This window comes from Nannospalax galili, unplaced genomic scaffold (genome assembly GCF_000622305.1).
Source record: "Nannospalax galili isolate Female #2095 unplaced genomic scaffold, S.galili_v1.0 scaffold2940, whole genome shotgun sequence".
NCBI classification, from domain to species: Eukaryota; Metazoa; Chordata; class Mammalia; order Rodentia; family Spalacidae; genus Nannospalax; species Nannospalax galili.
The window spans coordinates 21,896-37,912 of record NW_008346450.1 but is presented as its reverse complement, the minus strand read 5'-3'; the positions used below and the strand labels follow the sequence as shown (position 1 = coordinate 37,912).

The 16,017-nt window shown below is 45.0% G+C and overlaps 1 protein-coding gene across 1 annotated transcript in view; it reads left to right on the top strand.

Moving 5' to 3' along the window:
- Positions 1 to 1,870: 1,870 nt before the first annotated feature.
- Positions 1,871 to 16,017, top strand: part of LOC103741887 (two pore calcium channel protein 2-like) — a gene marked incomplete at its 3' end in the record, with an annotated part of 33,169 nt that continues 19,022 nt past the window's right edge. Inside the window, 8 exon segments of the mRNA XM_017800534.1 lie at positions 1,871 to 1,956; positions 6,299 to 6,428; positions 10,554 to 10,670; positions 10,775 to 10,893; positions 11,095 to 11,196; positions 12,957 to 13,083; positions 15,222 to 15,258; positions 15,261 to 15,417. Coding sequence (XP_017656023.1) covers positions 1,871 to 1,956; positions 6,299 to 6,428; positions 10,554 to 10,670; positions 10,775 to 10,893; positions 11,095 to 11,196; positions 12,957 to 13,083; positions 15,222 to 15,258; positions 15,261 to 15,417 — 875 coding nt within the window.

The window sequence follows — 16,017 nt, the reverse complement described above, 5'->3', positions numbered from 1 at the left end:
TTTCCATAAGTAATTTTGAGAAGAATCTATTCTAGAATATAGTGAAGAGATTTGGATAAAATCCCACTTTTCTCCCCTTGTTGTGGTAGAGATCAAACCCAGGGCCTCAGCATTCCAGGTAAGGACTATACCACAGAGCCACACCTCTATCCCTGAAACTTCATATGTTTTTGTTTCTTTGTTTTTTTTTAAATTTGCTGGCACAGTGTCTTATACATAGGGTGTATTCGGTCAATTAAAAACAAAGAAATGAATGACCAACAGGACCTGGGACAGGAGCAAGAATGTTTCAGTTAAAGAAGCATTGTAGCCTTTCCTACAGAGGAAAAGTTGTCCTCTGAAGTTTTTTGATGCAATCTACATATTTGTTAATTTTATGGGAATCTAGATTTTTCTTTCTCACCCTCTAAGGACTGAACAAAGATCAACTGTTTGGCCTAGAATAAATAAAAAATATTTCTTATCAGAACTCACAGTCAATATCCCCCAAAGGAGAAAACATTTCCTGCCTAGATTCTGCCACACAGGTGGGGGGTATCATGCCCCCCCCCGCCTTTTTATTTTATTTATTTATTTATTTTTGGTCTTTTTGAGACATGGTCTCCCTGTAGCCCCAGCTGACCCGGAACTCACTAAGTGCTGGGACTAACGGCATGTATCACCACATCCGGAACTTCTTTTTAAAAATATTTTATTTATTATTTTTATTTTATGTGTATTGCCTGCATGTGTGTAAGTGCCCCCATGTCATGCAGTTCCTGCATTAGTCAGAAGAGGGTGTCGAATCCCTTGGAACTGGGCTTACAGATGGTTGTTAGCTGCCATGTGGATGCTGGGAATTGAACCCAGGTCCTCTGCAAGTGCAGTCAGTGCTATTAACTGCTAAGCCATCTCTCCAGCCCCGGGATGTGCCTTCTTAAACTGAGTTAGTAGTCTAACAGAATGTCTGGTCACTGACTGACAGTCTACTCTGCATTTGGCATTGGCCAGAGTCCTCTAAGGAGTATTCTTTTATTACTGTCACAACAACCCCATGAAGACAGCACCAATTCTAGCCTGAGACAGCTCAGAAATACCATAGTCTTAATGTTTTTCTTAGTTATTTTATTTATTTATTTATTTGTTTGTTTATTTATTTATTTATTTATTTATTTTGGTCTTTTTTTGAGACAGGGTCTCCCTGTAGCCCCAGCTGGCCTGGAACTCACTATATAGACCAGGTTGGCCTTGAAATCACGAGATCCACCTGCCTCTGCCTTCTGAGTGCTAGGGTTAAAGGTGTGAACCACCACGCCTGACCTGGTTATATTACTTTATTTTTTATTTTTTTAATTGAGACAGGGTCTTGCCCACATTAGCCTTGGACTCATAATCCCCCTCCCTCTGCCACCGAAGTGCTGAGATTACAAGTGCAAGCCATATGCCTGGCTATATTAATGTTGTTTTTTATTTGTTCGTTTTGGTTTTTATTGAGTTCACTTAAATACTGCCTTTGTTTATTGTAATTTAAAAGAGATGGGACCAAGCTACAACTTCTTTATTTTTTTCTATTCTTTTTATTTTAGACAAAGTCTCATGTGTCACAAAGTTGCTTTGTAGCTAAGGATGACTTTGAACTCCTGAGCCACATTCCTCCACCTTCCCAGTGCTAGAATTATAGATGTGTGCTACCCTGCCTGGTTTGTGTGGTGCTCGGGATCATGCTCAGGGCTTCATGCACGTTAAGCACATTTGACCAACTGAGCTCCATGCCTAACCTCATACTGGTCATTAAAGAGGAGTTTGAGAACTGTTTAACTCTTGTTCCACAGTGATAACCACCCCTTTTTTCTGCCTCTCCAGACTTTACTATTTTTATAACCACTGGACAATGCAGGTTGCCACGTACTTCTGTATCTGCGTAGACCTCGCTCTTGCCCTGTTTGAGGAACCTGCATTGTTTCCACTGCCTTTCTTGGGAATCATTAACAAATGACATGGCTAATCAAATTTTGTCATAGACAAGCTGAACCTCTTGCCTCTTCCTCATTTTCCTTGAGTTTCAACAAATACGAATTTGATTTCAGTTTTCTTGATCGGGAGTCAGAGACTTGGCTGATGCTTTAGTCATAAGGTATTTTCAGGGCAATGGAAGTTTTGAGTCCCCTAGTCACCCAAGGAAAGATCAAGTAGAGATGGCATAAAGGGGATCTCCTTGACGCCAGGGAGATGATGTTATCATTCAATGCAATATGTGACCTGCTATGTTTTCAGCTCTTTTCATAGTCCTAAATCATTAGAGCATTTATTGGTGTTTATCAGGTGATTAGAGGGGATTTTGAGTAAAGCATCAAATCAATCAGCTATTCCAGGTAGGCTCTAAAGACAAATTGGCCCCTTGCTCAGGCTGTTATCTGATATGTCACTTGCTCTGTCTCGATGGCTGTCACTTGCTCAGCACTTCCTGCCTGGTGGAGGCTCTGGGTGCTTTCTCTGTGTCCTCAGGTCCCACAGCACTCCCATCATCTGAGCAAGTTCTTAACGCTGCTGTTCTTAACCCCCTTCCAATGTACCAGGAAGCTGGGCCTTAGAAAGGTTGTCACATGTGTCCGAGGTCACTTGACCACTAGGATAGAGCTAGGCTTCCAGCCAAGTCTGTCTGATTTCACAGAGACCCTTCTCTAGTCTTCCAGATCTCAGTGATCTGTTGATACCCTAAATCCAGATACTTAAAAAAAGTCAGGAGGAGGGGGCTGGAGAGATGGCCCCATGGTTAAGAACACTGGTTGTTCTTGCAGAAGACCCGGGTTCGAATCCCAGCACCCACATGACAGCTAACAACTGTCTGTAACTCCAGTCCCAGGGGATCCGACAGCCTCTTCTGACCTCTGCGGGCATTGCACAACATGGGTGCACTTACCTATATGCAGGCAATACATGCATACACATAAAATAAAAATAAATAAGAAAAACTTTTTTTAAAGTCAGGAGTTGCCAGCAAGATGGCTCAGTGAGTATAGTTGCCCACTGCCAAGTCTGACAACCCGAGTTCCATCTCTAGGGCCCACATGGTGGAAGAAGGGAATCAACTCCAGCAGGTTGTTCTCTGATGTCTATCCATGTGTAGATGGGCCCATGCCGGGCCTTGAGCCAAATTCAGTAGATGCTTATTTTTGTACAACCTGTGAGCTAAAAATGGCGCTATAAATAAAATGTGTATGTCTCCCTCCAATTCATATATTGAAACCTTAACCCCCAAGCAACAGTATTTCCAAGGAAGGGCCTTCAGAAAGTGATTCGGTCAGAAGGGATTGTGTCCTGATAGAAGATGCACCAGGAGCTCCCTTGCCAGTTCTGCTCCCAGAGAACACAGCAAAACAGGAACCAGGGAGCTGGAGAGATGGTCCAGCAGTTCAGAACACTGGCTATTCTTACAGAAGACCCAGGTTTGAATCACAGCACCCACATGGCAACTGATAACTGTCTGTAACTCCAGTTATCCAATGCCCACTTCTGTCCTCTGCAGGCATTGCATGACACGGGTGCGCTTACATACATGTAAGGCACTACATGCATACACATAAAATAAAAATAATATGCAATTTTTTTTGAAAAAAGGAACCAGGAAGTAGGTGTTCAGCAGAAACCAAATCTACCAGCACTTTGATCTTGGACCTCCAGACTCCACAACTGTGAGAGTGCATTTATTCCCCTTGTTTACATGCCTCCAGCCTGTGGTCTTGGCAGATTAATATTTTTGTGACATAAAGGAATAAAAATCAGAAGTCTGCTTCATGGGATCCCACCAAAGTAGCATATACCACACTTCCATGTGATAAAGATTCTGCAGCTAGGGCTGGTGAGATGGCTCAGTGGGTAAAGGCCCTTGCTGCCAAGCCTGACAACCTGAGTTTGAACCCCAGAACCCATACAGTAGAAGGAGAGAACCAACCTCCACAAGTTGTGCTCTGACTTCCACACATGCGTTGTGGTCCATGTGTATTCACACATATACACAAATAATTAAAAGAAAAGTTTTTGTCCCCTCTTCCTCAGTGTTCCCTGAGTTTTAGGTGTAGGGGTTGTTGCAGCTGGGCACCCACAGTTGTTTATTCTCCACATTTTGACTAGTTGTGGATCTCTGTAGTAGCCACTGACTGCTGCAAAAAGAAGCTTCTTTGGTGAGGGATGAGAGCTGCACTTATCTGCAAATTTCATGACCAGGATGCTGGCTGCTAGATAGTGCTTTTAGACATGGCAGGAAAGCTGCACCCACGAGATAGCAACAATAATGTTGCCTGAGCAAGACCTGCACAGTGGCGGCGTGGACATGCCAACTTGACAGGGGACATTTCCCAAGGCCCCACCCCTGGATGAAGAGCTGCGTGCAGTCAATGGCTGCTGAGAGAGGGAGAATTAGTTTTCTCCAGGAATGAGCCCCCGGATAGGCTCTCTAATCCCAAGTAGTCCACACTAAACACATGTGTGTATGAGCAACACTAAATAGGCTTGGTAGGTTGTATGTGTGTGTGTGTGTATGTGTGTGCACATATTACATATATGTATTCATGTGTAACAGTTGTAGAAGAACAAGGTCATGAAATTAAGAGGGGGGAGACACAGGAGGAGTTGGAGAGGGAGAGGTGACATGATGTAAATACAGCACTCATGTATGAAATTCTCAGAAAAATAAAAAATTAAAATTAGAAAATGTTTGCAGCTAATGAGCTGTCTGGATAGAAGAGACCCAGTGACTCTCCTATGAGCACAAGGCCTGCAGGGGCAGAGCTCTGCATCACAGACCTGGTCAGTGTGGTCTGTCCCTCCCTTGCACTGGCCTAGCCCATCGAGGTGACAGGTGTGAGGAGTCGGGTCTTGGCTTCTTCCCTCTTCTCCTGGGTCCTATGTGTATGTTGTTGGTCACCTGGTGCTTTGCATTAACCCCCTGGGTTGCAGACTGTTCCTTCAGCCAGCAATTGTGCTGTAAGTTTTGAGAGTCAAATACATTGTAGAGTTTTACCCTTTCCCAACATTGCCATGAAAGCTTTGCTTTAAACAGGGGTGTCCAGGAATTGCTCCGGGCCCTGAAGCCCTTCGAGGGTGAGCAGCTAAAAGGTTTGAGGGGTGAAGTGTATGCCAAGGACTCTTGAGGGCTGAATGTGTGTGTTGTGGGGGAGACTGTGACATTTCAGCCTGAGAGTCAGCCCCTTCCTTCTTACTCCTGGGAGAATTCCTTCTGCTCGACCCCCAGTCCTTTCCCTCTTCATAGCCTAAGCCAAGCCGCCCCATCCTTCTCTCTTCTTCCTTGCTGTCCTCTTCTTCCTGCTGGAGGGGAGGCCATTGTGAGATGAGTGTGCTTATGGCACAGTAACCTCAGGACATCATGAGCCACAGTCATGGGCTGCATGACTACATGGCTTCAGGGAGTTTTGAGATGAGGCCTAATAATCCATGGAGGGAACCTATCAAGACTTTACACTGGGTAGTAGTCTTCACCCTCTCTTCTAACTAGCCTATACAGAGCTATGTGGCTCTGATGCCTGAAAGATTGGGGAATGTCTTAGTACATTTTCTGCTGCTATAACAAAACACTGGAGACTGGGAAATTTATAAAAACTAGAGGTTTGCTTAATTTATGGTTCTAAACTGAGTAGTCTGGGTTCAGGTCTTTGTGTTACCTCATAGTATGGAGGAACACATTACCTAGCAAGACAGAGCAAGTGTGCTAACTCAGCTTCCTCTTCCTCTTCTTATAAAGCCATTAATGTCATGGAAGGGACCCACCCTCAGGGCCACTTCCGATTTTAATTAACCTCTTCAAAGCCCCACTTCCAAACACCATCAGCACAGGATTTGGGAACTAAATTACCACATGAATTCTGAGGCACACCAAACACAGCAGGGAATTACCTTAGTGTGTGAGAAATGTAGCTTCTAGAAGCCTATACTTTGAATGTGGGACTTTGAGAGCTTAGAGGATGTATGCCTCTCCCTCCCTAGCTCTCCTTTTCGGTAGAGATGTGTCTGTCAGGGTCCTCAGCCTGCTGTCATTGTCCTCCCAAGAGGCCCTGCGGATCTGGGTCACAGGGTACAGAACTAAGGCAGGTTTCCTTTGAAGAGAAGAAGCTGTCCCACCCAGCAAAAAAAAAAAAAAAAAAAAAAAATCTAGCTGTAAATCTTAGTAAAATCAAGGGCCCTGGCTCACTGGGGGTGGGGTGCCATCAGGAAAGGTAGAGTGACAGTGGGGACAGGCTTTGAGAGAACTTCCACAGAGCCTCCAGACACAGAGCCCTGAGCTCAGCGGTATCTTCTCTTTGCAGGCCACCTCCTTAGCGGAAGGGCTCTGTCTCACAGTGTTCTTTGGGAGGCTGGTGCATTTTGCAAAAGTCACTCTTCAAATGGTTTTCTGGAAGGATACAAAAAACATCTGCATCATGGTCACCATCATGGTGAGTATTCCATGTATATGTGCGTGTGCATCTGTGGTTGTGTGTATGTGTGTGTGTGTTTGTGTGTGTGTGTGTGTGTGTGTGAGAGAGAGAGAGAGAGAGAGAGAGAGAGAGAGAGATCAGAAGCAGAAGCCACAAAGGAAAATATTAGGTAGGTTTACTGTTGCTAAAATAACAATAGCACATCTGCATTGCAAGCATCATGAACCAACTGCAAACAAATTGAAGATCACATACGGCAAAATACAAGTGACAATATCAAAACATATCAAGAGCACTTTCAGACCAACAAACAAAAGCTGGGTATGGTGTCACATGCCCACATGCCCTAATCCCAGTACTGGGAGGTGGAGGCAGAAGATCATCCTCAGCTACATAATGAGTTTGAGGGAAGCCTGGGCTACATGAGACCCTGTCTTGAGACAAAACAAAGCAGATACTTCAGTGAAAAAAAAAGAACTGAAAATAGGTGAAGCCTCCTCATAAAAGAAGGAATACAGAAAATGAACAATGAATATGAGAGATATTTGGCTTAACTAACTAAAATATAGCTTAGAATAGCAATATAATGCTGTGTGTTTGGCTATAAAACAGTGTTGACAAGATTAAGAGAAATCAGCCTTTTTTTAAAAAAAAAGTTTATTATTTTTATTTTATGTGTATGCATGTATTGCCTGCATGTAGGTAAGTGCACCCATGTCATGCAATGCCTGCGGAGGTCTGAAGAGGCTGTCCCAGGGATCCCCTGGGGCTGGAGTTACGAGTTAACTGCCATGTGGGTGCTGGGATTTGAACCCGGGTCTTCTGCAAGAACAACCAGTGTTCTTAAACTCTGAGCCATCTCTCCAGCCCCAGAAATCAGCCTTCTTATCCCTTATCAGAAAGAGAAATAGAACTGTCTTTCTAGAAGGCTGTTTGGCTGTTCCTTTCAAAGCTTTAAATGTGTAAATACTTGCACTGTGGACTTTCATTTCGGTGAATGAATGAAAGATACATGCAAAGATTTAGGCACAAAATTGAAAAGTTGGAAATGTCAAATTACGGACAACAAATATAATAGATATGTGTTACACAGAGCATGACACAACTGTGTAGACCTTAGGCCCGGGTGTCATTGTGTGTGTATATGTGGGGGCTGGAGGTTGATGTCAGGTGTCTTCCCGGTCACTTTCCACCTTATTTTTTGAGACAGAGTCTCTTACTGAACCTGGAAATCTCTGATTCTGCTAGACTGGCCAGGGAGCTCCAGGAACCCACTTGTCTGTCATCTCCCAACTGTTTTGTGGGTGCTGGGAATCCCAACTTGTGTGGCAAGCACTGTATCAACTGAGCCATCTCTCCAGCCCCCTTAAAGTCATGTATGTGTGTTAAAGTCATATATGTGTGTTTATTATCAGAGCAAATACTAGCTACAGATTAAACCAAAAGAACAGGTATAATACAGTCAGATCTCATCTTGGTTTAAGGGGAAAAAAAAGAAGGAAAAAATTATGCATTTATTGAAAAATCTGGAAAGATAATATACCTAGCAGGTGATGCATTCTGCAAGGCTCCTGTGTGAGCAGGGGCCTTTCAGGGACTAGGTAAGTGTGGTGTTGCACTAGCCCGTCATGAGTGACCCTTGCCATTTTTCCATATGGTCCCCTGCATGGCCAAAGTTGATGCTCTCTGAGGTGACCTTTCTGTATCCAACCTGAGTTGTCTCATACTATATGTAGAGTGTCATAGGCACTGTGCACTTTAAAACCCTAAGTCAGCAGGGCTGGGAGATGGCTCAGCATCATCACTGTGGGGTTGATGATCTGAGCTTGATTCCTGGAAACCACTTAGAGGTGGAAGAAGAAAATCTTCCTCTGACATGCGAATGTGATGGCTTGCCCCCATAATGCATAATGCACACACTCAACACTAATTAATAATAATAAAAATAATAATAATAAACAAATAAATACCCAAGTCAGTGTCTAGTGGTCCTTGCTTCAGATCACCCAATGGCTTTTCCACATTGTGGCAGAGAAGAGTCGCAGTCCTTATCTAGACTGGTCTCTTCCCACTCTCATCCTCACACTTGCTCCATGGTGGGGGCCGGGCCTGCCAGGCCTTTGCCCTGCAGAGTTCCTGCCTGGAGTCCTCCCTGCCATTCCCATGGGGCCTTGTGGCTGTGGGAGGTTTCCAGTTCTCCCTGTATGGATTCGCTGACTGCCTACCTAGCCTCACCCCTGCGCCACATTCTCTGCAGCTCACTCCCTGCACTGTGCACAGCCCATAGCTCTGATCACCCATGTTCTTCTTTTCCACTGGACTAGGAGCACCTTGAGGGCAGCACCTCCTGCCCAGGTCTCTGCTGTCTGCATATCTAGAATCTGCTATGCACCTAAGGTGCTCTGCGAATGCACATGTGGTACATTGAATGAGGCTGCCCCTCATCCAAACAGTCTCTTTCCTTTGCCCTCCTGGCATTCTTATTAGAAAGACTTCCAGAGTCCTCCTGGTAATAAGACCCATCTCTCTAGCTTGGCCCTCAGGCATCCTGCCATCAGTAACCTGTTACTTCCTGGTCCTTCCCTCTGCCGCACTCCCAGAACCCCCTGCTTCTTAGACACATTAGGTGGTTGTTTCTGGTCCTATCTTACTATGTCTTCCAGCCCTTGCTCTGGCCCTTGCTGAGCTTTATTTTCAGAGCTCTTTGTCTTGTTTCAAAGAATGTCTCAGCCATGAAGCGTCCTCAGATACTGTTATCCTTGGTGATCTGCCTGTCTCTGCTCCCCTGCAGCAGCCACACTGGTTCCCTCTAGTTGGTGCTCAGTGGAGTTTCTCTGTGCCTGTTTCTCCTGAGATGGGTGGTCCTTGAGGAATCTCAGCAAATCATCTGTGTCTTACCACCTAGGGTTGGACCTCATTTTCTGAGGATGGCAGATTATTCTTTTCTACTTCCAGGTTTTGTAAGGTACATTGAGTCCTATACCTAGAAACTTAATATAAATAAAGATTAATAAAGGAGTCTATTTTAGCTATTTGCACTTCTGTTACTAGGCTAGGCTAGACATTCTGTTTTATGTGCTCAGTGGATTGAAGCCTGGAAGCCTCTAACAGTGATGAATTGCAAGGATTTGGACATCAGACTTGTAGGATAAATATCTCAACTTGGAAAGCTCCAAGCTGAGTTGAGAAAGCCCCAACCTGGAAACTGTAATATGTGAGGAAAAATGTCAGTGAACCTCTAAACTGTAACACCAGCATTTATTGTCCCAAATTCTCAAAGCATAAAAAAAATAGAACTACAGAAAAATACCAGGTCTTTCCTGTTAGATTTAGAAGTGCAGAAAAAGGAAGGAGTTTAAAGTTTAGAAATAAGCATTAGAGCAGACCTGCCCCAGGCAAGGAATGTGCTCCTTTATTCAGGGAACCCAGCAAAGGGCTGATAAACCCTTCTGAGGAATGAGGGCATCTGCAATGAAGGCTGGAGCAGTTCAGACTTATTTAGGAATTCTGTTGAACGCAGCTGCAGGCATTTGCTCAGCGTCAGGGTCTAGTGTCCTTGGGGTAGTTGAGGGTGTTCTTCCTAAGATTACTTTCCCAGGAAGAACAGGTGAGTTATCTTATGGCACTAAAGGAGACAGGTTGGCTCTATAAACAGACTCCCTCAGTCCAGAGAGCGACCAGTTGATAAGGCTTGAGCAAAGGCCAGTCCACCAATTTAGGATCAGTTGACCACTTTAAGGAATGTCTGTCTTTATGGCTTCCTTTAGCGAAGCTTACGGCTCTCCTGCAATTCACCCATTCTATTGCTTCCTCTTTCAAGCTCCTCAAAAACCTTAGACCAACTGTGCTTCAGTGCAGTTTCTATCCCACAGAGAGATTGTTGTCCTCATTGTTCTGATAAAGAGCGACCTGTTTATGTTGAGGTCGCTCTCATTTCTCTTTCATTTTCATACTATCCCAGCCAATCCCGATCTAACAAGACTGTCTGGATTCTAGTCCCAATTCTGCCCCTTCCTAGCTGTGATTCGGGGTCATGTACTTACCCTTTCTGTGCCTAAGACCATTCATCTAGAAATAGTGTACAGCTAATTGGTGTGGTGTCCTGAGAGTGGTTCTGATGTCTCTGTCCTGTGTTTCTCACAGCTGACTGTGATTGATCTGTTAATCTGTGGGTCCCTGGAAGCCGTTCATATCCACAGTGTTGGATAGTCCAGGGCCCTAAGGCCAGTCTTCCTCATTAACTTCCCCGAAGGTCGTCAGGTAAGCTTACAATTTAGAATGCACGTGGTTTCAGTTTCTTGGGTTTTTTTTTTTTTTTCAAAAATGAGTTGATTTCTATGAGAAGTAAACTTTTGCCTCTTTAGATCCGAAGAGCGCTCCTAAGCATCCAGAACACTCTGCCTGACGTTGTCTGCGTCTTCATCCTGTTTCTGTTTAGTGTGTTCATATTCTCCCTCATGACCATGAAGCTTTTCGGGGACAGGTAAGCACGTGTTCCTTGAAGCGTCTGCCTGAGGATTCTCCTGTATCCGGGAAAAATCAAGCCTGTCAGTGGTCGAACCTGTCCTCAGACGCTTTCTTCCTGGTTCCCCCACTCCGAGAACACTCTTGAGGGGAAAAGAGTGACAGGTGCTACAACTTAATTTACATGTGTGGTTTCATTTTTTTTTTTGCTTCCCTACAGGGGGCTGAAAACAGCGGAAGGCTCACCCTAATTCATAAACATATTGGAGATAGCATTTGAGATCTATGTGCTGGTCACTACAGCCAACAGCCCAGACGTCACGTATCCATCCCTAATCCCTGTTCATGAACTGCTACCGTAGCAGACTTTATGTTATTAAAAGCAGCTTTGGGGCTAGGATGTAGCTTAAAGGCCCTGTGATTGTCTGGCACCTGTGAGGCCCTAGATTCAACCTGCAGCACAGAAAACAAAAGGAGGGGAAAGCAACTGTCTCCCGATATCAGCAGGGCCGACACACGGAAGAGAACCATTTTCTACTCATTCACACTCGTGGCAAAAATATTGAATATGACATTGTACACTCAAAGGCTAATCTCTTGTTTCAAAATCACAAGATGAATTCTTTTTAAAATTGAAAGCCATGATTTTGCTTAGTTTATTTATTTAATATGTATGAGTATTTTGTTTGCATGTATGTAAATGTGTAGCACCCACAGAGGTCAGAAGAGGGAGTCGTGTCCCTGGAAGTGGAGTTATAGACAGTTATTAGCTGCCTTGTGGGTACTGAGAATTAAACCTGGGTCCTCTGTAGGAGCAACCAGTGCCCTTAACTGCTAAACCATTTTATGAGCCCCTGATTCAATTCGTAAATATGGAAGCCCACTTTCTAACTCGAATCTCTCTGGTTGTAAACTTGAATACCTGAAGCCGTCTTTGTGCAGGAACCATGACAGGTTCTCAACACTGATACAGCGGTTTAGCTATATAAAACAGAAAAGAACAGGAACATCAGCAGCATCTCCAAGCCACAAATGCCTGTTTTTCACATGTGGATAGTGCTCAGGAGGAAAGCCTTGAGATTTCTTCTATGTCCTTCAGAATATGGACTTACTTTGTTTGGGAACAAGTATATATTTTTTTTATTTTTAATTTTTTTGGTCTTTTTGAGACAGGGTCTCCCGTTAGCTCCTGGAACTCACTATGTAGACCAGGCTGGTCTTGAACTCACAGAGACCTGCCTGTCTCTGCTTCCCCAATGCTGGGATGAAGGGCATGTGCCAACATGCCTGGCTGGGAGCAAGTATAATTCTTAAGCTGTTCAACTCTGAGTAGATAGCTCTTCAGATCCAGAGCACCGGCAGAACTCTCACTGCACATGTCTTTAATACATGTTGAGGGAGAGGCAGGGGTCTTTTAGCAATGTATAGGATCATCCCATCAACCTGATCTCAATTCTTGCTAAACCTTGGGCCTGGCTCTCATGTAGACATCAGCAAGGTGAAGTCCATGGCCCTACGGTATTCTCTTGGGCCTTTCCCTTTAGACCCCAGCTGCCAGCCATGCTGGTACCTCCTGAAATCCCCTCTTGTAGAAAATCCAGTTCCCATCACAGGCAGTCTCCACTTATGCCACAGTTATCCACAAGCCCTTCAGTTCTCATTGTTCCAACGAAGATAGCAATTGATCTGTCCTCCTCCCCCCATCAAGGCAGTCCAGTGTCCTGCAGAGCCCTGAGTGTACATCCTTCTAATTCCCTTTGTAAGTCCCAGCAGGTTGCTTTCTTTGCAAGGTCTGGATTTTCTCACTGTGAAGGAGAATTGGATTGGGAGATCACTAAGTTCCTCCCGTCCTTGAACATTGCCACTAGGAATTCCAGTAGAGCAGGTTAGAGTGAGCCTCAGGTTTGGCATCAGTGATGGTGATGGCTTTGAGGCTCAATCACAAAGACAGAGACTGAGAAAGGAGGTGTGGCAATGCTTCCCACACATAGCTTGTGCCTGTGGGATGCTGCCTAAAGTCGGCCTTAATCACACTGGGGACCTGGGGTATACATAGCCATATGACATATCATTTCCTTCCAGGATGCCTGCCTATAATTTCAATTGGTGGTACTCTCTGTACTTTATAGCCTACATCATCATCAATACCTACATCTTTATGTCCATCTTTCTGGCTGTGGTTTACAACAATTACAGGAAGCACTTAAAGGTAACGTATGTAAGCCTGGGGCTGCGGTGGGTAAGGGTGGTACCTGGGCTGGGTTTAGGAGCCTTAGCTTTGGTGGCTCCAAACTTGGCATTCTGCTTCCTTCTGCTAAGTGGGATGTGTCTTCATCAGTGTTGTGATGGGTCTGATGGTATGTCCAAAGAAATCCAAAGGACAAAGGACTTAGCCAGGCTATCTGCCTTCACATGTGCAAAGTCCTTGGCTTTGCTTGCTGTTCTTCATGTATCTAACAGCTCTGGTCTCTTTGCATGTTTGTTGTGTGACTAAGGGTTGGGGATGTTCTCTAAGATTCCTACCTCTTTCCCTGCTCAAACAAAAGCAAACATTCGTAAAGCCAAGCATTTCTCCTCTGGTTGTGCCTGTTGGATTTATGTTTAGAGAATTCCTGGAGGTGGTGGGCAGGCAGAGGCTGCTGAACGCTTGAGATGGAAGGATGTTTTGTTTACAACCACGAATACTCCAGAACCCCTGAGCTATCTCAGCTACCCTCCTCCATTGCCACCCTTTGCACATGCCTCTGGTGACTGTTTCTATTATCGCAAAACTCAGAGAAGCCTTTCATCAGAGGGTGATCTTCCTAGTATAACCCTTTGCCTTTTGCTTCTGTTCTCTTTGAATTGTCCACTGCTTGAGGATGCTCCAGTAAGGAACAGGAGGCAGGGGACAGCTACAGTGTGGCAGTTAGGGAGGAGGGAACGGTGGGACTAAGTCTCAGACCTGGCCCATCTGGCCTTGGGAAGTATCTGGCTCTGCTCAGATCCCAAGGTGCCACAACACCTTCTGACCCCAAGGCCATGTCCCCCGCCTCTTCTTCCCGTTGCTGTAAAAGGCTATTCAGGAGGGTCCAGTGGGTATCTGTGTTTCACTGTTGGGCAGAACTGTTGCTATGCCTCCCCCTATCCTAAAGAGGTATTTCTTTGAGAAATACTCCTGTGAAATTAATCTTTTGTAACCTGCATCAGTCAGCACACATATCTCAGGCTTACTTATGTGTTTGGCACCATCCGTGCTCTGTAGCTAAGATAAGAGTGATCAGCTCTTACCCTTTGAGAATGCATAGTCTAGGGGCTGGAGAAAAGGCTCAACAGTTAGAAACACTGGCTGCTCTTGAAGAAGACCTAGGTTTGGTTTTCAGCACCCACGTGGCAGCTAATAACCATCTATAACTCCAGTTCCAGGGGATCCAACTCCCTCTTCTGACCTCCCCGGGCACTGCACAACATGGGTGCACTTACATACATGCAGGCATAACACTCATACACGTAAAATAAAAAAAGAATAAAAACTTAAATAAAAATATTAATGCACAGTGTAGGGCCAGTGAGATGGCTCAGCAGGTAAAAGTGTTTACCACCCAAACCTGACAACCTGAGTTTGATCCCTAGAGACAGAAGGAGAGAACCAACTTCACAAAGTTGTTCTCCAGCTTCCATATGCTGCGAAATTCACACCCCATACACACGTGTACAGTAATAACAACAAATTTCAAAAAAGAATCCACAGTTTAGTGGGGTAATTCACTAAGTGATGGTGATGTTAGGTGACTGACTTACAGGGAGCAGTAGGGGTGTCCATGGGGACTGGAAGGCTGGTTATAACCGGAGCCTTTCCATTTCTGGAAGATTCCCTGTGGTCAGGCCAGATAGCTGCTCAGACAAGGCCCCTACTGTCCTGTCATCCCCGTACCACTTCTAGCTTTGTTTCATATCCCTCTTCCCCCTCTTCTCCCTCCTCCTCCTCCTCTTCCTCTCTCTGAACTGACTCAGTGGTTCCTCTGTCTTCCCCTCTCCCTGGGTCTCTCTCTCTCTTCCTCAACAGCACAGCCGCTTTTTTTCCTTCCTGAACTCTTTTCCCTCCTGGGGAAAGTGGAGCTGGGAACGGTCTGCCTCCTGTTGCTGGTTTCTCAGCACGCAGAAAGCCCTTCACTGGTTTCCCCATGGAATTTTGGTAAGAACTGAGTGCGTTAGCAAACCAGACTAGAGTGGGAGGGATTATGAACCTTGCTCATTAGCTGACCACCCATGCCTTCTTCTGGCCTTCTCCATGAACTTGAATCATAGAGTTAAAGAAATGACTTTTCCTTGAATCTTTGTCTTAAAATGCTTAACTTTTCCTTTAAGAATGAAATTTGCAAACTAGCTTACCTGAAGCTCCACAAATAATAGAGGCATTCAGTATTCTAAAAGTCCAGGTGGGTGCAGAGTTTGTGGTGACGGAGGCCACGTGGAAGCAGCTGGCAAAGGTGGTGGTGCCAGACATCAGCAGCTCCCATCTGGAGCTGCTTCTGAGGATCTCCGACAAGGGACAGAGGGGCATGTGGGTAAGGAACCTTTGCCTTTCATCATCCTCTTCCCCAAAGAAATGGGGAAAGTAGCACAGTGGTCCTCTGGTCTTTGTGGGAGGCTGCTTCCAGGACCTCCTGAAGACACTGAAATCTGAGGATGTGCAAATTCTTTAGATAAAATGGTGCTGTGTTTGCATAAACCTTCATATACTCTCCTATATGCATTAAGTCACTTCTAGATTACTTTCTAGTGCATCTGTGTTGTGCAATGCCTGTGGAGGTCAGAAGAAGGTGTCCGATCCCCTGGAACTAGAGTTACAGATGGTTGTTAGCTGCCATGTGGGTGCTGGGAATCAAACCTGGGTCCTCTGCAAGAGCAGCCAGAGCTCTTAAATGCTGAGCCATCTTTCCAGCTCCATCATTTCTAGGTTACTTATAACACCTATAATGGAAGTACCTCATAAACAACAACATTATATTGGACTGCATAGGGAACCATGAGAAAAAGTACGCATGTGTTCAGCACAGATGCAGCTTCTTTTCTCTTACATAGTTTTATCTGTAGTCGGTTGAATCTGAAAATGTGGAACCCACAGATGTAGAGGGCAGACTGTTTTTACACTGTGAATACA